At 46.5% G+C, this 26,622-nt stretch overlaps 1 protein-coding gene across 4 annotated transcripts in view; it reads left to right on the top strand.

Annotated features, from left to right (window-relative positions):
• The window catches only part of DGKD (diacylglycerol kinase delta), a 130,589-nt gene that overhangs the window by 33,342 nt on the left and 70,625 nt on the right, over window positions 1–26,622 (top strand). For 2 of the 4 annotated variants that reach the window (XM_064286528.1, XM_023557749.2), the window contains exons 2-3: window positions 11,827–11,937; window positions 13,715–13,795. In XM_064286528.1, the coding sequence (XP_064142598.1) occupies window positions 11,827–11,937; window positions 13,715–13,795 (192 nt within the window). Of the gene's footprint in view, window positions 1–11,826; window positions 11,938–13,714; window positions 13,796–26,622 lie in introns of those variants that run through there. The other 2 variants (XM_010597609.3, XM_023557750.2) reach the window with 2 other exon arrangements.

Here is a 26,622-nt window from a genome sequence, read left to right as displayed (position 1 = left end):
GTTAGCAAGGAGGGGAGGGAACCACTGTGTGGTGGGCTGTTAACAGCGTCTGCTGTGCCACTGTAGCAGAAAACCCATTGTGGTTGAGTTGATTCCACCTCATAGCGACCCTATAGGACAGAGTAGAATTGCCCCATAGTTTCCAGGGTTGTAATCTTTATGGGAGCAGATTGCCACACCTTTCTTCTGCTGTGTAGCTGATGTGTTCAAATGGCCAAGCTTTTGGTTAGCAACTGAGCGCTTTACCACTGTTCGACCAGAGCTCCATACTGCAGCAGAAGTGTCCCTGGATTTAGGGAAAGTGGGTATGAACTCAGATCGAAGGGTAGGCCTATGAGCAGCTGTTTGGAGGATTAGGCATAACATTTTGGGGTTACTTTTTGCCTTTTCAGGTTCGGTCCATCCTCACGTTACCGTGGACCAGCGTGAGGCGTTTTCCTTTCTCTCTGCAGACATCAGGGTGCCTTTAATGACATCAAGGCTTTGAGACATAGCCACTTTTAATCTTGGTGGCAGCACATTGAAGGAGAGAAGTAGGATAATGGCAGAGGGGAACTTGGGTTCTCTTGATTGGTAAGGAAAGAATGGCTGCCCTTTTGCCATGAGCTGGTGTTTTGGGGCCTTTGGAAGAAAGGCCTGGTGATGTGCTCAGCCACTGGAGACCCTGTGGAGCACGGTTCTACTCTGGTACACGTTGGCTTGGTACACGTGGGCTTGCCATGAGTTGGAGTCGGCTCAGCGGCAGCACGTTTGGGTTTTTTTGGTGGAAACCTAATGTGGGTGTCATCGTGTTAGGTCGGCAGCACTTGGTGTGAGTCCTGGCTCTGCAGAGTTGAGAGTTCTCTAGCCGCTACTCACCCTCTGCTGTGCCTCAGTTCACCCTTTCCTGCTCATCTTTTTTGCCATGGAGACACGAATGCATAGAACATTCAGTTGTGGTTTGAGATATGTAAACTCCCTCCCCTGCTCATGTGATAAGACTAAGTTGTAGGTAGGCATTTGCCGTTGTGTGACGTCAAGGCGGTTCCAACTCACAATGACCCCGTAGTTGTAGATACTTCTGAATCAAGATGAATGTGTGGGTAATGTTTTGAATGTTGTTGTGTTAGGTGCCGTTCAGTTGGTTCTGACTCTGAGTGACCCTGTGTACCACAGAATGAAATGCTGCCAGGTCCTCTGCCATGCTCACAATCGTTCCGTTGTTATGCTTGAGTCCATTGTTGCAGCCACTGTGTCAATCCATCTCGTTGAAGGTCTTCCTCTTTTCCGCTCACCCTGTACTTTAGTAAGTAAGCATGATGTCCTTCTCCAGGGACTGATTGTTCCTGACAACGTGTCCGAAGTATTTGAGATGCAGTCTGGCCAGAGAACGAATAAAGCCAAAAAGAACCAAACCCAGTGCCGTCGAGTAGATTCCGACTCATAGGAGAATGAATAGATGAGGGAATTTACCTTTGCCGAACTGATTTAAATCAGAGTTATCAGTAGACTTCCATGTGAAACTTTTCATTTTGCAAACATATTTTTGGCCGCTCTCTAGGTCCTTGGAGGCCTGGTGGCACAATGGCTAAGAACTTGGCCATTAACCAAAAGTTTGGCAGTTCAAACCCACCAGCTGCTCCTTGGAAACCTTGTGGAGGCAGCTCTCCTGTCCTATAGGGTTGCTATGAGTCCGAATCGACTTGACGGCAACAGGTTTCGTTTTGGTTCTCAAAGTCCTGGGTTTGAATCCCAGGTCTGCCATCAGCCAGCTGTGTGGCCTTGAGTGAGTTACATGTTTCTTCTGACCTTCAGTTTCCTAATCTATAAAATAGGAATATTTCTCCCGACTTCCAAAATTAGTGTGAGGATTAAAATGTGAAAATAGTGGAGAATGGTAGATTCTCCGTAAGTGTTTGGATATGTTGCACATGCCTTGTGTTTTGTGAACAACTTATATTCTAATTGTTTTGTGCTTATGTATTATGGTGGTCCATAGAGAAGCTTTGGGATAGGAGCAAAGAGGACTTCAAGGTTTCTTCTTTGGTCTGTTGTGAGCTGTTCAAGCTTGGACAGAGGACTCAGCCTTGATTATCTGTCAATTGGCATATTAGTGACTGTCTCCTAGACCACATGTTTGTTTTAGCAAGAAGGCAAATAGACATAAAAATACTCAAGAGAATTTATAGTGATGTGCAAATTTAGAGCAGTGTTTTTACTAGCTCCTCTCCACTCAGGCATTTTCATAGTTCTTTTGTGTTAAATTTTTATGCCAGTATCTCCACTTCTTTTGGACTCAGTGAACTTGGGTGGCGTTGCTCAACACAGTCAGGATTATATAGCTTTTTTGTTGAAGGACAAATGAGGTTTAAGAACAAGTAGATGCCTGAAGTTGACATTTGGCCCAGTTTTTGCCCCTTTCTACTTTCGCTTTTTCGCTTATATCCTGGACTTTCCTGCCCATCCTTCCCATGGTCATATCCCCCAGGCCCTGGGCGCCCTTGGGCGGGCTGGTGCCGGTGGGGAGGACGTGCGTCCCTGTGCCCGCAGCCTTGGCCCTCCTGGAGGTGCTTTCATTCAACAGCACCCTCTCTTTACTAGGTGGCTACTTTGCAGCTGTTGTTTGTTTGTTTGTTTGTTTTTTACCAAGTAAATGTGGTTGATCTCACATGCACAGGACACTAATGGCATCAGTAAAACTGTGCCTGAGATTTTTGTCTGTCCTTTTATTGATTGACTTGATTTTTTCCCTTATCTCTTTCATAAACAGTGTTGTTGTGTGCTGTCAAGTCGATTCCAACTCATAGTGACCCTATAGGACAGAGTAGAACTGCCCTATAGGGTTTCCAAGGAGCGGCTGGTGTATTTGAACTGCCATCCTTGTGGTTAGTAGTCTGAGCTCTTAACCAGTTCGCCACCAGGGCTCCACATAAACTGTAACACATCCATTATATAAGTCATGAAGCATAATAATAAAAAACATAACTGGAAGTTACCAGTTTGCTTGTATTACGCATGTGTTCTCTTCCTGGGGTTACGTGCCTTTTCTTAGTCACAGAGCTTTGAACCAGTTCGGTGGGTTCGAACTTCTGCTGAGAATTTGTATTTCTAACAAGTTCCCAAAACCCGAAAAACTCATGTCGATTCCGACTCATAGCAACCTTAAAGGACAGAGTAGAACTAGGGCAGAGTAGAACTACCCCATAGGGCTTCCAAGGAGCCCCTGGTGAATTCAAACTGGCAGCCTTTTGGTTAGCAGCCATAGCTCTTAACCACTACGCCACCAGGGTTTCCAACAAGTTCCCAGGCGAAGCTTGTGCTGCTGTTTAGGGACCAATTCTGAGAACCACTAGTAGAGCAGTGGTTCTCAAAATGTATTATACATAGGAATCACCTGGAGATCTTGTTAAACTGAGAGTCTGATTCAGTATGTCTGGGGTGGAAAGGCAACTTCTCAGTAAGGGGGGTCGAGTCCTGGAATGAACAGGTGCGGAAGCCCTGCCCAGTCACCATCCCATTGATTCTCCCGGTAAATGCCTATTCATGCCTTCCACTGGTTTTTCTTTTGCTATCTCTTTTTCTTTTTTAAATTGTTTTGTAGGAGTTCTACCTATATTCTGGATGCTAATTACGGCTGTGAGAAATATTGTTGGTATTACCTCCCTAGTTAAGACGTGTCCTCGCACTTTCTTTTATGCACAACCGAGCATATATCCATTCACGATTTCTGCGTGAACACTTCAGTGTCCTTGGCACATCACATTGTGTCATCATTCTCACTGTCTGTGAGCACTTTGTTTCATCGACCTTCATTTAGGCTCTCTGCCCTGTAAAGTTCTCATCTGCGCTTTAAATTAACTTGTCTATTTGAACTCATGTAGATAATTCGTTATAGAGCTCAGTGCTCAAGGCAAACATTTTTTTAAATTGTGCTTTAAGTGAAAATTTACAAATCTGGTCAGTCTCTCATACAAAAACTTACACACACCTTGCTGTGTCCTCCTACCTGCTCCCCCCCACCCCCCGAGACAGCACGCTCCTTCTCTACACCCTGTATTCCCTGTGTCCATTCAACCAGCTCCTGTCCCCCTCTGCCTTCTCATCTCACCTCCGGGCAGGAGCTGCCCACATAGTCTCATGTGTCTACCTGAGCCAAGAAGCTCACTCCTCATAAGTATAATTTTCTCTTATAGTACAGTCCAATCCTTGTCTGAAGCGTTGGCTTCAGGAATTGTTCAATCTTGGGCTAACAGAGGGTCCAGGGATCATGACCTTCGGGGTCCCTCTAGTATAAGTCTGGTCTTTTTTGAGAATTTGAGGTCTGCATCCCACTGTTCCCCTGCTCCATCAGGGGTTCTCTGTTGTGTTCCCTGTCAGGGCAGTCATCAGTGGTAGCTGGGCACCATCTAGTTCTTCCGGCCTCAGGCTGATATAGTCTCTGATTTATGTGGCCCTTTTTGTCTCTTGGGCTCATAATTACCTTGTGTCTTTGGTGTTCTTCATTCTCCTTTGCTCCAGGTGAGTTGAGACCAGTTGATACATCTTAAATTGCTGATTGGTAATGTTTAGGACCCCAGAAGCCACTCACCAAAGTGGAATGCAGAACATTTTTTTAATACATTTTATTATGCCAGTTGACTTAGATGTCACCTGAAACCATGGTCCCCAGACCCCCGTCCCTGCTACTCTGGCCTTCGAAGCATTCAGTTTATTCAGGAAACTTCTTTGCTTTTGGTTTAGTCCAGTTATGCTGTCCTCTCCTGTATTGTGTGTCGTCTTACTCTTCACCTAAAGTAGTTCTTGTCTACTATCTAATGAGTGAAGGCAAACATTATTAATTGAGCGAAACTGTTGTTTAATGATGGTTTCATGGAGTAGTTTTGGTTCAAGGTCTAAAGATTATTTCCAGGCAATAGATTTGAGGGTTCCCCATTCTCAGTGGATCCAGTAAGTCTGGTTTCCACGTGAATTTGAAGTTGTGTTCCATGATTTTCTGCCTTTGATCAGGATCCATCCGTTGGGTCCTTGATCAAAATGTGCTGAACAGACTTCTCAGTTTTAATGTAGTTGCGTTTAGCAATCTTACATTTCATGTTTCGTATCTGTTATCTTATTTAAGGAATCCTTCCCAATCCCAAAGTCATAAAGAAATTCTGTGTAGTCTGCTGAAAGTTTTAAAGTTTTGCCTTTTGCATTAAATCTGCCATCTGCCTGGAACTGAGCTTTCTGTATGGTGAGGTAGGGAACTGATTTTATTTTTCCTACCTGGATGACGTCTTGTCTCTGCGCTGGTTTTTGAGCTGTGCCTCTCCTCCTTCCCAGCCTACTCTGCCATCCCTGTCACACACCAAGTGCTCTGTGTGGCTCTGTTTGACCCAAAATTCCACTTGTGGTGATTTACTCTAAGGGATAGGACAGGATCTGTGCTGATACTTAGTCACAGGGATATGCACAGAGGCAGCACTGATAGTCTTCAGTCAGTTGGGGATCAGCTGATGATTTTGGCATACGGATACGGTGAAATGCTCTGCGGCTGACAATGGTGGTGGTACAAGATACTTTGAACCACTTGCCGTCAAGTCATTTCTGGCTCATGGTGACCCCACGTGTGTCAGAATAGAACTGTGCTCCACAGGGTTTTCATTGACTGAGTTTTTGGAAGTAGACCACCTGGCTTTTCTTCAGAGGCTCCCCTGGGTAGACTGGAACTTTGAACTTCTTGGTTAGCAGCTGAGTGTGTTCACTGTTTGTACCACTCCTTAATGAATAATTTCTTTAAGAAGAATCAGGACAGCTGGTTTCTATGAGGCAGAGCCTAAAGATGTCCCAAATGTCTAACTTTTCCAAGCTGCTCCCTCATCCCTAACATCAGCTACTCCCTTTCGCCTCAGTTCTCTCCCTCCTGTCTGTGGGTTCCCTAATTTCTCGCAAAGTCTCACAACTCATGGGCCATATAAAGGAAATGAAATGGCTCACATGGTTGTGGAGGATGGCAAGTCTCAAATTCTGGGTCAGGTGTAGACTTCTCCGTGGCCCTCAGTCTGCCCAAAGGCACTCAGCTTTCTCGCTCTGTGGGCCAGGAAGCCCACTATGCTGTCTCCTGTGGGTCTCTCCTTCTTTGGCAGTGGTGGGCTCTCCTCTTTCCTCTGGAATTGGCTCTCTTTTAAGGCAAAACTGATCGATGCCCTTGGTAGGCCGCAGTTACCCTATCACACAATCACCTGGGTGGAAGTTAGAAGACCGTGGCTATAAAGGCCTCACGCAAAAGTAATCAATCCACTACAACCCCCTCCCCCGCAAAAAAAAAAAAAAAAAGAACAAAAAAACCTGTTGCTGTCGAGTCGATTTCAACTCATAGCAACCCCATAGGACAGAGTAGAACTGCCCCATACTGTTTCCAAGGAGCAGCTGGTGGATTTGAACTGTCGACCTTTTGGTTAGCAGCCAAGCTGTTAACCACTACGCTACCAGGGCTCCTTCTACCACCCAGGGACTCCTAAAACATGTTTACTCAGAATTATGTTGACAGTATGTTATGACGAAGCATAGTAAGTTAGAGGACAGTGTGTACGATATGATTCCATCTTTATAAAAGGCTAAAAAGTGTGCCATCACTGTTACTTCCTGGCCTGCTCACATCCGGTAGCTTTGACCTGGCTTCTCTGTCACTCATTGCGCCTCCTCTGGAGGGGTCACCAGTGACCTCCCCGTGGCCACTGCTCTGGTTGCCTCCCAGTCCATACTTGAGCCCTTGCTGCTGCCTTCGACACCAGGCGTGGTCTTCCTGGTGCCGCCCTCATCTCCTGGGCTGGTTTTCTGCCCACTTTGCTACCGGGCATCTCACTGTCCTTTTTGGACTCCTTCCTCCTTTCCACATCCGAATGTTGGTGTCCCTGGCTTCTGTCTCCCTCTCCACAGGGACCTTTTCTGGAGTCTCCGGCGTTAAACTCCTTCTTACCCTCCACACCCACATATCTGGCTGCGGCGCTGCACCTGACTCCAGGGGTGTCCTCTGGGCGCTCAGATCCAGCATGTCTGAGCAAAACCTACAGCTCCCTTGAGGTAGATGCCTGGGAGTCGTCCTGGATTCCTGTCCTGTCTACCCCTCGTTGGCCCTGTCTGCTGGTGTGTCCCATCCTCGAGCACCCCCGATGTCCGTGTCCCTATCAGCTTCTTTCCAGACTCATTATCCCCACCTTGCCCTCTGACAGGAGTTTCCAGAGTCTTCTGCCTGCCTCCTAGTTTCACCCTCTTCCCACCCATCCTCCATACTGTAGTTCTGAGCTGCCACTCACTGCTTCAGGGCCCCAGTGTCTACAGGAGACTGCCCAGACCCCTCAGGCAGGCACCTGCTGTCTCTGATCTGGGCCCCACGTTCTGGGCTCTGTCTCCAGCCCCGGAGTGGCTGGTGGGCCTCTGATGGCCGGGTAGTTCTGGGCCTCTGAGGGCCAGGTGGTTCTGGGCCTCCGTCTGTGCCCAGCCCTTCTCCTGCTGCTTAGACACCTGCTCATCTCCTAAGCCTTTCCAGCACCCCGCCTCGTGGGCAAACTCTTTACCCCCCACACCGTCCCGTCCCAGCCAAACACCTCAGCGGCGGGCATCTGACCAGCCACTTCAGCCGGTCAGGTTTTCCACCTGCGGGCTGGAAGCCCTCTGTCCGGGGCACTTCTAGAGCCGTCTTGTGCAGTGACTCGAGCGGCACCCACATCCTGGGTGGGACTCCGCTTCATTGCCTTGGCTGTTCTGTATCCCTGGCCTCTCTCCATCCGCACTTGCTCACGGTCAGCCCACTTCAGGAATTTGCTTCCTTCTGCCTCGGAGGAGAGGAGTGTCCACTTTGCCATGGCCGCTCCGTATCTGACGCTGGTTGAGCATGTTCTCGGTGCCTGTGAGTGGCTGTCTTGGCCCTTCTTGCCCCGATGGCACTAAAGGTGCCTTAGATGGAGTCTCTGGCAGAACGACAAAGAGCTGGCCTTTTGTTTGTGTAAAGACCTGCCAACACTATCCTCAGAGCCTGGCAGCCGCGGGCGAGCGTGATTGGGGCCTGGGGTTTAGGCTGTTAGTTCTTTGCTCTGTGTGGGGCAGCGAGGGGCCGTGCCAGCCGGGCAGGGCTTCCTGTGGGCCCATTTCACGCCTGCCAAGCGCGAAACAGTTGAGTGTTTAGGGATGTTATTCCTCTGACCACTTTCAGCTCATTGCTCCTGATGGCGTGGTTAAAAATACTGTGAGTGTGTCTGTGGTATCTACGCACAGCAAACCCGGGGATGAAATGCCGTTTCTGAGAAAGCTTCAGAGGACTGCTGGCCTTTATCTCTCCCGGCCTCTTCCGCTGAAACCCACCAGAGCCTTTTTCTGAGCACACTTGTTCTATAAATAGAACCCAGCTCTCCTCGCGTAGGCCCATTGCAGGCTCTCATCCGCTTTCTGCGAGATTTGTGTGTGTGCGTTTGTGTGCGCACACGCGTGGCGGGGTGGTTTGTGTTTTCACTTTGCTTTTCTTTTATGTGTGAGTTTGTGGCGGGAGACGCAGGAGAAAATATTCCAACTTTTATCCTCTAAAAATAACTTGTAACTTTTTTGTTCTGTGTCTTGGTGGTTTTTTTTTTTTTTTTTTAGTAATTTGCATTTAGGAAAGAGATGGAAGGGATGACTTCCCCTGCGGAGGTGAGTGGTCCCTGCAGAGGTGAGGGAGATGTGTCGGGCGAGGAGAAGCATCTGAACCAAGAAAGAGGGGATCTTGCGACCTCTGTCTCCGGCTCCCAGGGGTTGTTAGCACTCTGTGTCTTTGAAGAGCCTGTTGAAATCAGTGTCATCCATGTGGTCTTGGATCTGAGAAGAATGTTAGGTTGTGGGCTGGTCTGTATCTGCAGCCACTAGGATCGAAGTTGGGGCTTCCTGCCCACCTTGGGTCACCTGTGTTCTGTTCTGGCGCATGTTCTGTGCTTCGGAAAGTCAGAGCCTTGGCCAGGTAGCATGAGGCTCCACCTGTGTTGGCTGTTTCTGTCCTTGATCCTTTGGGAGCGTTGTTCCTCTCTTCTCTCTTCCTGGTGCTCTTTCCTTTACCTGGAAGGGTGGATGGGTGACCACCTCAGAACCGGTTAAGGCAGCCACCACAGAGTGCGTGAGTACATTGTTCACGTGTTTTTTTTCCTTGTCTTGACCCTTTAGGGGGCTGTTAGCACCACTAGGCCAACACCAAAAGCTACAAGTTCCATCATAATTGGCACATGGGTGGGCATTTGAACACCTTGCAGTGGTCTGTGGGTGCTGACACATGAAGCCCACCCTGCCCAGGAAGCTCCCAGGGAGGACATCCTACGGTGGGGTTGAGGAGACAGAAGCTTAGCTGGGTTCAGGGACGCCCAGGCCTCTGTGCACAGAGTGCTGCTCATGGTGGACGGGCGGTGTGTGTTGTCAGTGAGTGTGTGTTTGTGTGTGTTTACAGGGTGCATGTGTTGTCAGAGTGTATGTGCATGTTGACAGGATGTGTGTGTGTATTGTCGGTATATGTGTGTTGTTGGTGTGCGTGTTGACAGAGTGTGTGTTGTGTGTGTGTGTTGACGGTGTGTGTGTTGTCAGTGTGGGTGTGTTAACAGGGTGTGTGTGTTTGTGTGTCAACAGAGTATGTTGTCAGTGTATGTGTGTTGTTGGAACGTGTGTGTGTGTGTTGGAGTGTGTGTTGTCAGTGTGTTGATGTGTGTGTTGTCAGAATGTGTGTGTTAATGGTGTGTATGCATGTATTGGTGCTTTTGTGTGTGTTGACTGTGTGTTCATGTGTAATGAGTGTGTGGATGGGTGCATGTGTTGTCAGTGTGTTGGTGTGTGTGTTATCAGTGTGGTGTTGGTCTGTGTGTGTTATTGGTGTGTGTGTGTTGACTGTGTTGGTGTATGTGTGTCACAGGGTATGTCTGTGTTGGCGGGGTGTGTGTATGTGTTGATGGTGTGTGTGTGTTGTCAGTGTGTGTGTTGTCTGTGTGTGTGTCTTGATGTATTATGTATTGAAGGGGTATGTGTTGGTGTGTGTGTGTGTCGATGGGGTATGTATGTTGACAGTGTCGGTATGTGTTGATGGGGTTGTGTGTTTGTGTTGGTGTGTGTGTGTTGATGGAGTATGTCTGTTGACAGTGTGTGTGTGTGTTGATGGTGTATGTGTGTGTGTTGATGGGGTACGTCTGTGTTGACAATGTGTGTATGTGTTGATGGGGTATGCTCTGTGTTGACAGTGTGTGTGTATGTGTTAACGGGCTATATGTTGATGGTGTGTGTTGGTGGGGCACGTCTGCGTGTTTATGGATTGTATGTATGTGTTATTGGGGTACCCGTGTGTTGTGGGGGGCTTTTTCCCACATTCTTCTGAGGCATAGTTACCGCGTATCCTCAGCCAGTTCCTCCTCTGTTATGAACAGGATGATTGAGGGACCAGACGGCCCCGGTGTCCACACTTGAATTCTGGAGCCTTTGGTTGAAATGTGGTTTCTGGGTCAGCTTCGTGTTAGTTTTATCTTATGTAGTTTTAAGTGGCCACAGATGCCTAAGTATTCGTACAGATACTTCTTTAATAAGTTGCCTAACGTATAAAGCTCTATGGGATTGGGTAAATAAACAGAAGCGTCTCTGAACCAATGTTCTTGTCCTTGAGCAGAATTGTTTTATAAATTCTACTTATATTTCCACGACGAGACTCTTGGTAGAATGAACATGTCTGTTAGGTGGGCAAACGACAGTGTGCACGGGCCAAAAGCAAGTTCTTGTTTTCACAGACGTGGTTTGTTCACCCTGATTGTGTTAGTGGCTCCGAATGGTTCAAAACATGTAGTGATCAAGCAGTTCCTCAGGCGTGTAACTTCTGAGTGGGCTGAGGGTTCACGCGTCCTGTTAGGTGTCCAGCGCACGGGACTTGGATGAGGGGAGGCAGTGCGGAGATGTTGGGCCGGCCCCGTTTTTGGCTTTAATGGAGCCAGAGAGGCTTCTGCCTGCTTCCGGATTCTCCTCCGACAACTTCTTCCATGTCATGGTGGATTCTGGATCAGATTTTTAGGATGAAGTGAGTTTTAGTGACCTTATCTATGGTGTTTCTTTCAGTATGCGCAGATAAACGTAATGTGTGTGCCTGGAGGTGAGGGCCAAGTAAAGGTGTGAGCCTGTGCTGGCCAGCCCCAGAACCGCGTACACAGATACACATATGGTGTGTGACTGGGGTAACAGCGAGGGCCTGAGTGGCCAGCCCAAAGTTGTGCATGCATTCATGTGTATAGTGTGTGACTGCAGTAACAGTGAGGGCCTGAGCAGCCAGGCCCGGAGCTGTGTACACGGATACATCTACAGTGTGTGACTGGAGGGGTGGGACTGAGCGGCCAACCCAAAGTTGTGTACCCAGACACGTGTATAGTGTGTGACTGGAGTAACAGTGAGGGCCTGCGCGGCTAGCCCCAGAGCCGTGTGCACAGAGATATGTATGGTGAGTGACTAGAGGTGCGGGCCTTAATGGCCAGCCTCGGAGCCCTTTGTGCAGATGGTTTGGCAACAGGATTCTGAGAAATGGCAGGAGGCCAGAGAAGGAGGCAGGGCTAAGAATAGCTGAAAAATACCAAACACTGAGGATGGGAATGCACTGGCCCCTGTCACTGTCGTTCTCACTGTGGCCACTTAACCAGGGTCCCGAGAGCCTCCGTGTCCCTCTTCTGCTCACTAACCCTGAGCATGTCCACACATGTGTTCCGTCCCCGGCCACACTTGGTCTGCATGGAGGCCTGTCGGTCATCAGGGGCAGAAGTGTGCCTTGGGCACGTTGGATGGGTGGCAGGGCCCTAAAGACCTGTGGCTCTGAACACGTCTCTGTACTTCCAGACCGTCATCAAAGAAGGAATGCTGACCAAACAGAACAATTCATTCCAGCGATCAAAAAGGAGATACTTCAAGCTTCGAGGACGGACACTGTACTACGCCAAAACTGCAAAGGTGAGGGGGCGGAGGGAAACCTCACCCAGAGCCATCCCGGGGCTGAAGGGCAGGAGTTTGGGTGTGCGTCTTCACGCCGGGCAAAAAGCTTCCATTATTGGATTGCTGATCTCCAGCTAGCTTTATGATGTTGTGTTTGTCTCAAAGCATGCTTTGGCTCTTATAGACAAATTAATTTTTGCTCAATTTATTTTTTAATGTCATGCCACCCACAAGGAAAGGAAAAAATATCACAGAAATAACACATTACAGGTGGATATGTTTCTTTTCAGAAAGATTGGGGATCACAGGCTACGAATCTCTTATTATGGGTGAAAAACATCTTTGAAGTGTATCAGGCTTCTTGGTGTATGAGCAGAAATGTGAAAGTCTGTATTTCTGCGCTTTCTAGCTCTTAGCCTTCATGCTACGTGCTGTGTCATATGTAAGATTTAAAGCTGCAGTTACCAGGCAGATGCTAACTTTTGTGAAAGTCACTAAATTACTGCCATGTTTAATCAGTGTGGTGTTAAACATTTCTAACACTAGTGCGTTTGCAAAGCTAGTTTTTAAATTCTGAATGCCAGCATTTTTGCTCCTCGGTGGAGCAAAAAAGCAAGTCCTGGTATTTGTGCATCTGTGTCTTGTAACACAAAGCACAGCTCTGAATTTTGATGTCTGAAACCATGCTATTGGAATAAGACGGATATTTTGGCATTAAAAAGTTGAATCTGAATCACATTTTGAGATGTTATCCCTCGAGAGTGAGATAGTGCATTAGAATTTAAAGTTGAACAAAGCATCTTGTTTAGAAAGTATTCTGACCATATCTCTTACTTTTTAAAAACCCTTACCAGTTATTTTTTAGTTCCGTGTGTGTGCAGTGGCTGCGTTTTAGAGTTTGCTTAAAATACTGAGTACCTTCTCTTAGTTATTAGTTAATATTTCCTCCAGGGCCTGCCAGTGGAACCCTCTTAACATAGCAGGGCCAGGCAAAGGGGAGGTGGAGGCCAGGTAGGGGACTTGGGGAGCAGAGAGGAGGCATGGGGGAGGAGGGCCCCAGGCATCATTCTCAGCCTTCCGGAGCCTCATGTTTCCCTTTCTCCAGGATTAGATTTCCTCTGCTCTGTCCCTCGCTTCCCTTCTGTTTGGGCCTGCCTCTCTTCCTCTGGAGCCCTGGAGGTGCAGTGGTTAAGCGTTCCGCTGCTAACCAGAAGGTCGGCAGTTTGAATCCACCAGCCAATCCTTAGAAACCCTGTGGGGCAGTTCTACTCTGTCCTATAAGGTCACTGTGAGTTGGAATCAACTTGATGGCAACAGGCTTGGTTTGGTTTTTTGATCTCTTCCCCTAGAAGGATTTATTTTAGCCAGCACCTTTCCCCCAAGCCTGCCAGCTGGAAAGCCTAAGGCTGAAGGACAGGCTTCCTCAGGCCCAGCCTCGCTTTCCCAGGTGGAGCACCGTGGGAAACACCGTTTTGTGTTACAGCACACAAATGCAGAAGTGCCAGCGCTGGTGCTCTTGCTCCGGAAAGGTGATCACCAGTGAACTCCCTGAATTAAAAAAGCTCATGAAATTGTGCCCAGGAGCTATGGTGTGTGTTTTGTTAGATGATAGGGTGGCCTGAGCCAGCAGCCATTTATTGATGAAGGCACCTGGGTGTCTGTGGGGCTTGGTGGAGAGTGGTGGGTGGTACGGGGCCTGGGCCAGGGCTCCTGCCTGGGCAGAGCTCGGGGACGTGCCTGTCCTGGGGAGCCTCCGCCTGGCCTGACTTCCCTCCCTGTGTTTGCCTCTCTCCAGTCCATCATTTTTGATGAAGTGGATCTGACAGACGCGAGTGTGGCCGAGTCCAGCACCAAAAACGTGAACAACAGCTTCACGGTGAGGTTCCGGGTGCACGCCTGTCTTGGCTCTTTTCCATATTGGACAGTCATTTTGCCTTTGAATGAATATGTGAGAGCAACTCAGACTTTTTTATCCTCTTCTTTTCTGATTGGAACCATTCCTGGTAAATTTTGACTTTAATGCTGAACATAATATTAATACTTTAATGCTGGAAAAAAGCTGAGAATTTTATATTTCTTACCACTTGGGCACAGAAATTTACCAATATTTGTTTTTCACGATTATTGTAGAAAATTTGGAAAATGCAGAAAAGTATGCTGAAGCAATTAGAAGACAACCATAATTCAGTCACCTTGAAACAAAAAACCTTCATATTTTGGCGTATTTTTCTTTTTCACTTCCCCCCCCCCAATTTATAAAAGTTACAATGCTTTCTGCAAAAATTCTAAATGCATAAAATCTGTAAAGAAAAACGCGGGGAGGAAAAAAAACACGTGACTTTACCACCCAGAGGTAACCAGCTGCCCACTCCAGAGTGTTTATTTCTTTATATTCATGTTTATTCTTATTCATATTTTTTATTTTATTTATTCATATTTTTGTTTTATTTTGTGATTGATGCCGTTGTTGATACAAACAGGATTTTCCGTCCTCCATTTAAACTCTCAGTTTGTATTGATACAACTGTTCTTGGTTTTGCTGCGAGGCCTGCTGAACTTGTCAGACTTTCTGATGGTCTCTGTTACTTTCTTCTTCGTTTAACTTGGAATGCTTGTACTTTTTCCCTATTAATTTTGTTGTTTACTTATTGGTTGAGGATAGACATTTTTAACTGAGTCAATAAATGTATTATTCTTTGATTTGTGGGTTTGAGAGTTTTTAATAGGAACAGGCACTGAATTTCATTGGAGTTTTTTAAGCATTCATTTGGATGTTCACCTTGGTTTAGTTTATTTGTGATACATTAATACATTTCCCAGTAATAAAATTGTTTTTGGCAGTGTTGAATTTCGCTCCTTAGTTTTACATTTAGAGTTTTCCCGTCTGTGTGTGTGCTTTCTCAGGGGCAGGGAGCAGCCTTTGTTGTGTTTTGTTTTCCGTGTTAAATAGCCTCACACAGTTCTTTTAATAACTTTCCACGATTTTGTGGGTTCTGGAGCACTTCGTAGAGCCTTGGAATCAGTTTTTTCTTCAAAGTTGAGAGAACTTACTTTAAACTGTCTGTCCTGAAGAGTTTCCAGGGAGGTAATGCTGTGATTGATGACTTTTCTGTAAGATTTATTTCTTGGTTTTTGATCATTGGAGGTTTTTTTTTTTTTAAACTTCCTGTGTCTATTTCTGTAACTTATTTTTGCGCCTAGCCCACACCTTTAAATTTAGTAGCCTGTGCTGTCATGTACCTTAAATATCTGAGTCTTGGACTTCAGCATTTCTAATTTTATTTGGTTAGCTTTTGTTTTTTCTTGTCAGATTTGCTTCAAAGCTTGTTCTGTTATTTCTGGTTTGTTTCTTTGTTCTTTAAGAGAAAAGCTTTTGGATTATTGATCGATTCCATTTTTCTGTTTCCTCACTCACTACCTGCATTTATCTTTATTGTCTTTTTTTGGCTTTTCGTAATTTTTCTTTCTTTTTTTACAACTTGTTGATTGCCTTATTTTTGTTTTTATTCTTTATCTTAAATAATGAAAACCTGAAGAATCCTGAATTTAATCCTGAGTGCTGTGCTGTTCACATTCCAGGACTTGTTTGTTCTCCCAGTGAGAAATGTTGTTAAAGACAAGTGCTTTTTCTGATCATTCAAGTTATTAAAGAAAATACGCCGTTGTTGTTGTTAGGCGCCATTGAGTCGGTTCCGACTCACAGCAACCTTGTGCACAAAAGAAAGAAAAACTGCCGGTCCTGTGCCATCCTTACAATCCTTGTGCTTGAATATATAAAAAAAAAAAAAAGTGTGTAAATGTAAATTTACACATTTTAAATGTAAATAGGAAGTTAAAAACCATCCATATTCTTATCACCAAAGCTACCCAGTGTTACATTTTGGGTTATATCATTCTCACCAAATACATTTTGCAAAATATAGTGTTTAATCTTATTTCTTCACTTAACAACGAGCTTTTCCTTATATTTTATAACAGCCTTCAAAATTTTGTTCATTAGTGGTTGCATAGTATTCTGTCACACAAGCGTGTGAGTTTAGTTAACCAGTTCCTGTTACTGGACATTCCATTTTTTCCTGTCATAAATAATATTGTGATGTACACTTGGCTGTGTATTTCTGATTATTCCCGTGGTACAAATTCTTAGAAATGGAATTTCATTTGAGGTAAGAAGTGTGAACTTTTAGAAGATTTTTGAAAAAGAAGCGAAGTACCAATTCATTCTGTAGCACGAATGAGCCCTGACAGCGTTATGCCAGGCGAAAGAAGCCAGACATAAACGGTCACATACTGTCTGATGCCATCTGTATGCAGTGCCTGCACCAGCCAGATCCACAGAGACAGAAGGTGGGTTAGTGGTCGTCACGGGTTTGGGGGAAGTGACTAATAATGGGTAGGGGTAGGTTTCTTTTTGGGATGATAAAAATGTTCTGGAATTAGATAGTGGTAATGGTTCCACAAAAGAGTCCTGGTGGCGTAGCTGTTCAGCTCTCAGCTGCTAATGGAAAGGTTAGGGATTCAAATCCACCAGCTGCTTTGTGTGAGAAGAGACCTGGTGATCTGCTCCCATGAAGGTCGCAGCCTTAGAAACCCTATGGGGCAGTTCTCTGTCCTGTAGGGTCACTGTAAGTCAGAATCGACTCGACAGCAACTAACAGCAGCAACAGAAAGTCCAAACTGTAAATACTGTTTTGAAATTCACTTTTTAAGCTTAATAATATGTCATTAACATTTTCCAGTGCAATTAAATATTTGTTGGAAAATGTATTTTAATGACTGGATAGTTTTTCATCATATGGATGTAGCATATTGAAGTGAATTTCTATTGTTGGGCATATTGAGATCTCCTGTACTTCAGTTTTATAATTTATCAAACACCGTGCTTCCTTGAATGTAAGTATTTTTGTACATCACTGCCCTCTGCTGAGGGTAATTTATTAAAGTGAATTTGCAGTTTTTAAAGGGTTTGAGTATTTTCCTGCATTTAGATGCCTTCTAGAAAAATCCGTGCTTGTTTACCTTCTACCAGCAGTCAAGGAGGTGCCTTTTCCCTCTGCTGTCTCCAGTAAGGGGTCTTATTATCTTAATTAGGAGCCCTGGCGGCGCAGTGTTTAAGCACTTGGCTGCTAACTGAAATATAAAGATCATTGGTTCCAACCCACCAGCCGCTCTGCAGGAGAAAGATGTGGCAGTCTGCCTCCATAAAGATTATAGACTTGGAAACTGTATGGGGCAGTTCTGCTCTGTCCTGTAGGGTCACTGTGAGTCGGAATCGACCTGGTGGCGTACAACAACGACGACTGTGGTTCTGCAACTTGTGAGCTTACTAAAACCACCGAATTTTCAGTATACTTTAAACGGGTAAATTGCATTGCGTTATCTCAGTATATTATGGAAAAAAAAAAACAAACCCCGTATGGTGCTATGCTTGTGTACTATTGACTTACCATATGGGCCTGCCAGCCCTGTCTGAGAACTAGCCCTGATTTGATAATGTCGTCTCTATGGGAAAATATGTTCAGATCACTGACTTCCAACGCAGAGCCTGCCCCCTACATGGCGAAACCATGGGAAGGCCTCTGGGACACTGCAGTGGCCCCGTAGTATCTGTGTACTTGGCCCTACCTCCGACCGTGTCGTAACTCGGGGCCAGGGTTCTCTTTCGCATCCTGCCTGTCCCTGGTAACATCAGCTGCCTGTGTGAATGAGTGCGATCTAGGGGAACCAGGCCGCGTTGCTCCTTTTCAGTCTGCACAGCAGAGGGCATCGGATGTTTCTTGTTTGTAAAGCTCGACTAGACCACCGTGCACTGTTAGGAGTTCCTGTGGCCTGGGGGTTGGGGGGGGGGCTCGTTTTCATGCTGCCCCACCCACTTTGCAGAAGCCTGAGCACTAGGAGCTAGTCAGGACCAGAGAGCTTCTGAGCGTTTTAGACGGCGTGTTACTGGGTGCTGGGAGCAGCTTTGGGAGGGGGTCAGCACCTGTGCTCTCTCCGTGTGTTTTCTGCAAGTTCGACAGCTTCAAGACTGTCTCGTCTCCTTCTGGAGAATCTAGGAATAATCTGACAAGTGAGGGTTTACCTTGGTAACCTAATTTCTGAAATCATAATGGGAATCAGTTGGAATAGAGGCAGGCTTTAGAAAACCTTGTTTTTCCTTCTTTCAACAATCATATGCTGTGGCAGGCCCTGGACTAGCTGCCTGAGTGTGCACACAGGTGAGTATAGTGTGTCCTTTGCTCTCGGGCAACTCTCACAGCCTGTCTAGACGTGTCAAGAAATAATTACATTGCCTGGTAGTAAGCAGTGAAGAAGGGGAAGGTGCAGAACACCAGAGCGTGTGGAAGCCGTGAGGAGAAGGGGCGTTGGAGCTGGCTTGGGCCCATTTCCTTCTGCAGAGAGAACAGGTAGGAAGAGCCAGCACATAGGATGCTGGAACCTTCTGTACTGCAGCAAAGTGAGCGCCTCCCAGGCTGCACACCCCAGGCCCGGTTATTTTTCAGAGCGTTTACATCGTAGTAGTGATTTCAAGGGAATTTAAAATAGGAAGAAACGGAGCTCAGCAGCTGTTTTCTTTTCTCAGATTCCCTTCAGAGATTTTCATGGGCAGACATTACATTTCACACATCGTCTACACACCACTGTGTGACAAATTTTGTATTTTTGCTTAATTCATGATTTTGCCATAAACTTTCCCATATCATAAGTCTCCACGATGATCATTTTTTTAGTTGCAGATATTTCATTGTGTAGATGTTGATCAGGTAGACTTCATTTAGTCACTCCTCTAATATTTGTCGGAGCCCTGGTGGCATAGTGGTTAAGTGCTTGGCTGTAAACTGTAAAGGTTGGTGGTTCTAACCCACCACTGGATCCGCAGGAAAAAGATGTGACAATCTGCCTCTGTCAAGATTTATAGCCTTGGAAACCCTATAGGGCAGTTCTGCCCTACACTACAGGGTGGCTGTGAGTTGGAATTTACTCTACAGCAGTGGGTTAATGGGTAGTATTTATTGTTGCTGGTTGCTGTTGAGATTCATGGCAACCTTACATATGTAACAAAATGAAACGTTGCCCGGTCCTCATCATCTTCATACTCGTTGGTTGCTGTTTCAGCCCGTTGTTGAGGCTGTTGTCAGTCCATCTCACTGTGGGTTTCCCTCGTTTTCACTGACACTACCAAATGTAACGTTCTTTTCTAGCAGTTGGTCTGATAGTATATCTAAAGTAAGCGAGTCAAAGTCTTCTCCTTCCCCGCTTCTAAGGAGCATTCTGGAAAACCTTTTGGATAATAACGGAACATTGTCCTGTAGCATTAGGAGCTTAGGATGTTTTCTGTTTTTCTTATTATAGATATTGCTAAAATAAGCATCTTAAGTCCTGGGAGGGAAGTATTAGAAGGTGACTGACTAGTCTCCGCCTCAGGGCAACTGCGATGCAGAGCCCCCTTAGAGAAGCGGCCTTTGCTGGTCTTGGGTCCGTTTTGGGCTGTCACCTGCCCTTCAGGTTGACAGGATGAAACCTCCTGCTGTGTTGTGTGGCTCTGGCTTGGAGCTGGTTTGCTGTACTTCTGTAATTCAGCAGTGATTGGACCTTTAACTACTCCCAGGCCCCCAAGCCACATACCCGTTAAGAGGGGCTAGGTTTGCTGATGGAAAGTGGACTGATCAAGGGATGCTGGCTTAAGTGACAGGGCTGGTGGAAGAAGAACCTGGAGCAGAAAGTAGAGTGGAACATCTGGGAGGAGGGTTTGAGGGAGGCCACACGAGATGACAGCTGCTCCTGCCTCCAGGGTCCATGGCCTGTGAGGGAGCCTGCTCCGGCCCTTCCCAGGCCCAGGGTCCCATGACCTGAGTTCACAGCCTGTCCTGGCTGGTCATTGGCTGAGGAATCTCAGGCGACTTTTACCACCTGTCACCTCAGGGGCAGGAATACTTAAAAGAGCGTGGGATTAGTATACACTGATATGAAGCACCTGGCATGTAGTTGGTGCTCCGTAAGTTAAATGCTGTGACTCTCCAGGCTGCCTTGGGCGCTGAGCGGAACTGGAGAGCAACTGCAGAAGGAAGCTAACCCCCCAAGCGCCGTGCTTTATAATCTGCCCTGTGCTCTCAGTTTCAAGGAGCAGGAAGAAGCAGGCTCTGAGCCAGCGGGTGGCTGTTTATTGTGTGTGGAGTTTGGCCGAAGGCAGCACCTGCTCCTATGGCACAGGTGTCCCGGGAGCAGGTGATCCAGGTGAGGGCTCAGGAGCTGGCTCCCAGAGTAACTGCAAGCAGACGGAACCAGAAGACACTCTCTCGTTCCAGAAGCCCAGCCAGTGAGTGATGGCATGGACATGGTGCCTGCACGCAGCACGGGTCGGGGAGAGGATAGTCTTCCTTGTCTGGCCGTGTGCTTAGGCTCTCAGGGAAACCTAAGCCATTTTCACAGCGTTAACTCTTTTACGTGTGTATGAGTGAGGATGTGTGTGTATGTGTATGTGTGCACATGCGTGTGTGTGTCTACTTGTTAATGGTCTTTCCAAATGTCAGAGGAAACAAAAACAGGCGGTTGAGAGACTGTAGTTTGACTATAGTTGTCTTGTAAGGGTTGGATACTTCTTGCGTAAAGCAAACTGTAAAGCTCGTTCCTCAGAACGGAAGGTGCATGGGTTTGATTGAATTAGCTCTTAGGGGGCCTAGGAAATGAGGGGTTTTAATCATTCATTCTTCACCCAGTATGCTCTGGTAAATGTGCCAGGGACATAAGTGAGTTCACTCCTGTCATTTTTTCTTGTAAGTTAGGAAAATGGCATCATTCTCTGGGAAATTATGTTAAAAAAAAAAAAATCCTGCTTTTCTGCCCTAGAATAGCCTGGTATTTCTGAGTGCGTAGAGTGGCAGGATCTCTGTTTCCTTGAAACAGCTTGTTGTCAGATGAAGATAATTCCTGGCTGTGTGGTGGGGAGTCTGTCCTGCTTGTTCATTCAGCAGTTCCTCCCCTCCACAAGGAGAACCTGGTTTGAAATGTAAACTCAAAGTGAACAGTGCGATACCTCTCCCCACCTCCCTTTTTTTAAACAGGAGGAGCCCGTTGTTAACTAGTTCTGTCCGGATATGAGGCGGAGACTTCAAAACTTCAGCCTGGTATAGAATGTGCCAGATAAAGGTGGGAGTGGCCCTGTGCAGAGCCGCCCCAGAGATTCACCCAGGTTCACCTCAGATCCCTGCTGGACTTTGTATTCGAAAATTCTGCTGTGTTAGGGTGCCATCTTTGCTCTTGTCTAGTTATTCACTTGCTACCAAGGTCTGAAGAGGGTGGCTCAGAGTAGTTCGACGTTGGGAAAATAGTTAGGAGTGAGGTAGCCCCCACCCCATCCTTTGATTTCTTCTTCAAAAAGAAAGGGCAACTGAGGAACGCTGAGTTTGGAGACAGGAGTCCAATTTTGTCCCATCCCTGACGTTGACCGGGAGCCAGGAACTATCTCCTCACTGGTGACACTCGGGCACAGGCGTGGCTGATGGTCAAGGCTGTGGCCAGCTCTGGCTTCCTCTGTCTTCTGAAGAACAAGCTTTATGGTTTGCTTTATGCGAGAAGTATCTAACCGCACACACTGGAGAGGAGATTGGGTGTTTGCTGTCGCTGAAGCTGTAAGTGCTGGTTCGCCCAGGGTACTGCCGTCCACACAGCCTGTTGTAGATGAGTTAACACCCGTTAATTATTTTTAGCACCCACCTTCACTTGCAAAAGTGTCCTGGCTTGGATGATAAACTCTGTGGTCACCCTAGTCATTCACAGAAAGGTTCACACTGTCCTTTAAAGAACATTCCAGTTCACTAAAATACGTTGACATTAAAAATACTTTTACTGCTTAACTGAGGTGTAATTTAAAGGCCATAATTTGGTGAGTTTTGACGTGTGTGTGTGTGTGTGTGTGTGTGTGTGAACTGAAACTATCTCCACAGCCAAGACAACAAACATTTTCATCACCCTAAAAGTTTCCTTGTAAATCCGTCCTTCCCTCTACACCCTCCTCAGGCATATGTAGATTTGCTTTCTGTCATTTTAGATTCGTTTTCATTTTTTTAGATTTTATATCAATGGAATAATACAATGCCTACTGTTTTTTAAATGTCTGGCTTTTTTCACTCAGCATAGTGATTTTGGAAGTTTTCATGTTGGCTGTGTCAGTAATTTGTCCCTTTTTGTTACTGAATGGTAGTACGTTGTATGAATATTCTGCAATTCGTTTATCCATTCACATGCTGGTGGACCCTGGGGTAGTTCCCCAGTTTGGAGCTATTACAGGTACAACCTCTGTCAACATTCCTACTCAAGTCTTTGTGTAGACATGTGTCTATTAGCTTCCCCAGGAATTTATCATCTCATGGTTCCACAGGCCAGGAGTCCAAATTTAGGGTATCAGTAGGGCCATGTTCTCTCTAGGGAGCCCAGGTGGCACAATGGTTAAGCGCTCAGCAGCTAACCAAAAGGTCTACTGTTTGAACCCACCAGCGGCTCCACGGGAGAAAAGACCTGGTAATCTGCTCCCATAAAGATTCCAGAAACCCATTGCTGTCGAGGTGATTTCAACTTATAGTGACCCTATTGAAAAGAGTAGAACTGCCCCATAGTGTTTCCAAGGCTGTAAATCTTCATGGAAGCAGACTGCCACACCTTTCTCCTGTGGAGTGGCTGGGTGATTTCAAACTGCCGACCTTTTGGTTAGCAGCCAAACACTTAACCACTGCACCACGAGCCTAGGAAACCCTATAGGACAGTTCCACTCTGTTGTACAGGGTTGCTATGAGTTGGAATCAACTCTTGACCAGACACCACCACCATCACCGCCACCACCATCACTCCCACTGCCACGACCACCACCATCACCGCCATGACCACAACCGTCACCGCCATGACCACCACTGTCACCGCCATGACCACCATGGCCACCACTGCCACCACCACGTGTTCTCTCTGAAGTCTCTAGGGAAAGATCTTTTCTTGTCTCTGCCATCTTCTGGGAGCTCCAGGCATTCCTTGGCTTGCAGCGGAAGCTTGACATTCTTCCTGCCTCCTGGTCTCTATGCTTCTTTTCTGCTTCTATAAGGATACCAGTCATGTAGGATAACAGCCCACCCTTCTCCGGTGTGACCCCTGGTTAACCGACAACATCTTCAACATTTGTGTGCAGACTTTTGTGTGGACATCAGTTTTTCATTTTAATGGCATTAAATGTATCACTTTTCACCTCTGTAGCTGTTGTTCTGAGAAACCATTGCCTACCTCTTGACTGTAAAGATTTTCTCCTACCAGTTTTATAGTTTGGAGTTTTACAGTTAGGATTATGGTTGATGCAGCTAGTCTGTATGATGTGAGGTAAGAAATTGCTGTTCATGGTTTTCCATATGGCTGTTCAGTTGCCCCAGCGACATTTGTTGGAGAGACTTTGCCTTCCCCCCCGTATTACCCTGACACCTTTGTCTAGTCACTTGATCATGTATGTTTGAGCCTATTTCTAGATTTTCCACCTGTTCTGTGGATCTGTGTGTCTGCTTAGGGCAGCACCACACTTTATACCCTTTGTTGTCGAGTCTATTCTGACTCACAGTGACCCGGCAGGGCAGAGTAGAGCTGCCGCATAGGGTTTCCAGGGAGCAGTTGGTGGATTCAAACCACCAGCCTTTTGGTTAGCAGCCAAGCTCTTGACTACTGTGCCACCAGGGCTCCCATTTTCTTTATAGAAGAGTTGGGATCAGATAGGGCAAATCCTCTAACTCTGTTCTTCTTTCTGAACATTGTTGGTTTCTCTTAAATCATTTGCATTTTTGTGTAAACCTAAAAATTAAATTGTCAATTTCTGCAGAAAAATGCCTGCTGGGCTCTTGATTGAAATTGCATTGAATCTATAGGTTAGTTTGGGGTGGGGGGGGTGGGGGGGAATCTTAATAACAATCAAGTTTTCAAATCCGTGAACATGATACATCTCTCTACGTTTTTTTGGCCTTCTTCAATTTCTCTTAGCATGGTTTTGTAGTTTCCAGTGTAGAGGCCTTTAACCTCTTTTGTTAGAATCATCCCTAAGTATTTTATGTTTTTCAGTCTTATGAAGTGAATGGAATTAAAAAACAAATTTTGTTTTCTGATTTTTTGATGCTAATATATAAGAATATAATGGGTTTTGTGACCTTGGAAAATATAGTTATTCTAGTAGTTGTTTTGTAGAGTCTCTGGAATTTTCTATGTAAATAGTCATATTATCTGCAAATAGGGACCGTTTTGCTTCTTTCTTTCTGAACTTTATGCCTTTTATTTCTTTTTCTTGCCTCATTGCAAACCCAGGACTGCCGGTGTAGCCTTGGATAGAAGGAGTGAAAGCAGAAATCCTTTCATTGTTCTTAATCTTAACAGGAAACAATTCAGTTTTCACATGAAATGTGACATTAGCTGTAGGTTTTCTGTAGATACCTTTTGTCAGTTTGAAGATGTTTCCTACTTGTTTACAGAGAATTTTTGTCATGAAAATTCTACATCTGTTGAAATGATCCTATGGATTTTCTCCTTTATTTTGCTAAAATGGCAGGCAACATTGGTTGATTTTCAGATTTTAAACCAACCTTACCTTCCTAGGATTAAGTCTGTCGGGTTGTGATGCGTTATCCTTTTAAATATTGTTGGGCTCAGTTTGCTATTATTTTGTTATGGGTTTTTGCCTCTATATCCATGAGGGATATTTTCTTCTTCTTTGTCTTTCATTCTTCCTCCTTCCCTTCCCCACCTTCTTTTCTTCCTTTTTTTTTTTTTTTATCTTTGTCAAGCTTCGGCACTCTGGTGGGTTATCCTGGCCTCATAAAACGAATAGGTCAGTTTCCCCTCCTTCTCTATTTTCTGATAAACTTTGTGTCAGTGTGGTATTCTTTCTTGAATGTTTGCTAGAATTCACCAGTGAAACTTTCTGGGCCTAGGAGTATCTTTTTTGGGGAGATTTTTGATAATATTTTTTAAAAATATTTTTTATAGTTATTTAAAAAAAATATATACTTATTTACTGATAATAAATTCCATTTCTTCAGTGGATATGAGGCTGTTTATATTTTCCGTTTTTTCCTTCCGCATCAATACCCTAAGCACTGTCTTCCTTTTCCCTCTGACTTCTGTTTGTTGGAGGGAGGAATGTACACTTCATGAGAGAAGGATGCTCTCTGACTTGTTCCCCCTCTGTCAACCCCAGTGACCAGCACCAGGCCTGGCACAGAGTAGGCTTTCTGTGTTTATTGGGTGAATGAAGGAACAGTTGCCCTGTCGGGGCCCAGCTGATGGGCTGGTGCTGTGTCTCTGTCACTTGGCGTCTCTGGGAAATTTTTTGTCCCCTCCATCTGGATGGGGCTGCGTCGTAGGTGCTGCCGTGCCCCACCCCACGCGGCGCCCCCCCCCCCGGCCCCCCCTACGCGGCACCAGCCACCCTGGCTGGTCAGATACTTTTGTGGCATGTCCAGCACCTTGGTGGACAGATCCTCTGAGTCAGGGCTTGCCAATGGGAAAAAATATTTTTAACCGTTTTCTCTTATGGTCTTTTAAAATGTTAAATCCTGTAGTTGGAATGAGTTTTTTAAATTTTGAAATATACGTGCCGTACCAGAGGGATAAAGGAAGCCATTGTAACCTGGGACAGAGGAGAGGACTGAACCATTCTGAGCATCCAGACGGGATCGGGAAGCGGAGTACAGCGGACGGGGCCTGTGCCGTCGGCCCCATGTTCTGTGCACCTGCCTGCCTGAGAGGACGTGGTCTGAGAAGCCCTTTCCTAGCTAGCTTACAAGTGACACCCTGGGTCGGATATTTTAATCAGTCAATGGATCAGAGAGAACAGGGTGGTTGTGACCGGGCGTCTCTCCCGGCGAGGCAGTGACTGTGGTAGCCACATACCCCCTTCAGACCCCTGGCACCTGGAGTGGGCCTGGTGCCCGCTTACCCTTGCATCCTCAGGAGGGGTGGGTCTCTGTGCATCTACAGCTGCTGCCAAGGTTGGGCGTGGGAGCCAGGGACTTCCAGCAGGGCTGGTACTTAGAGTAACAGCTGTGCCACTCATGGCCGCATCCCCTTCCTGGGCCCCTCACTTTACAGTTCTGAGTTCACTTGGCAGCCCACATAGACCCCAAACCATGAGGGTTGTCAGGCAGGCAGTCCCCGAGGTGGGGCTCCACACACCATGAACAGGGTGGCATGCCTCAGGCTCACGTGACGGCCTGGCCCGCTGTCTTCTGGCCCCAGCCTTGCACAGCCGTGCGTCCTTGGGGAGTCCCCCGCCTTCTCTGGACATCCGCCTCCCAACCTGTAAGAACAGATGACCTTCCAGCTGCGGTCACATGCTGTGAGCCTGACCTCATCCTCAGACTGCACCGTAATCTGACCTTAACGACTCTGAGACATCGGGGGGCCATTGCTTGTCCCTGTGGGCCCGTCTAGAGCTCTGCTTCACGTTTACTGTTATTTTTACTGCAGTAGTGATAGGTTTGAAGATGATTTCCCACTTCACCGTGCATGGTGGACTGGCTGGGAAGGACGAGGCCAGCCCATTGCATGCGAGCAGCTCACGACTGATTCTGCACCTAACCTGGCCCTGACAGGCCACCGGGGGAGGAGTCAGTGAGGGGCTGATGGACCACCCCTTGGGGTCTGCCCCTTCTGCCCTTGCTCCCCGCCAGGAGAGCACCTCACAGTGTCCTT

The sequence above is a fragment of the Loxodonta africana genome, chromosome 6 (genome assembly GCF_030014295.1).
Source record: "Loxodonta africana isolate mLoxAfr1 chromosome 6, mLoxAfr1.hap2, whole genome shotgun sequence".
Classification (NCBI taxonomy): Eukaryota; Metazoa; Chordata; class Mammalia; order Proboscidea; family Elephantidae; genus Loxodonta; species Loxodonta africana.
The sequence above is the reverse complement of the archived record's forward strand: the minus strand, read 5'-3'. Positions and strand labels throughout refer to the sequence as shown.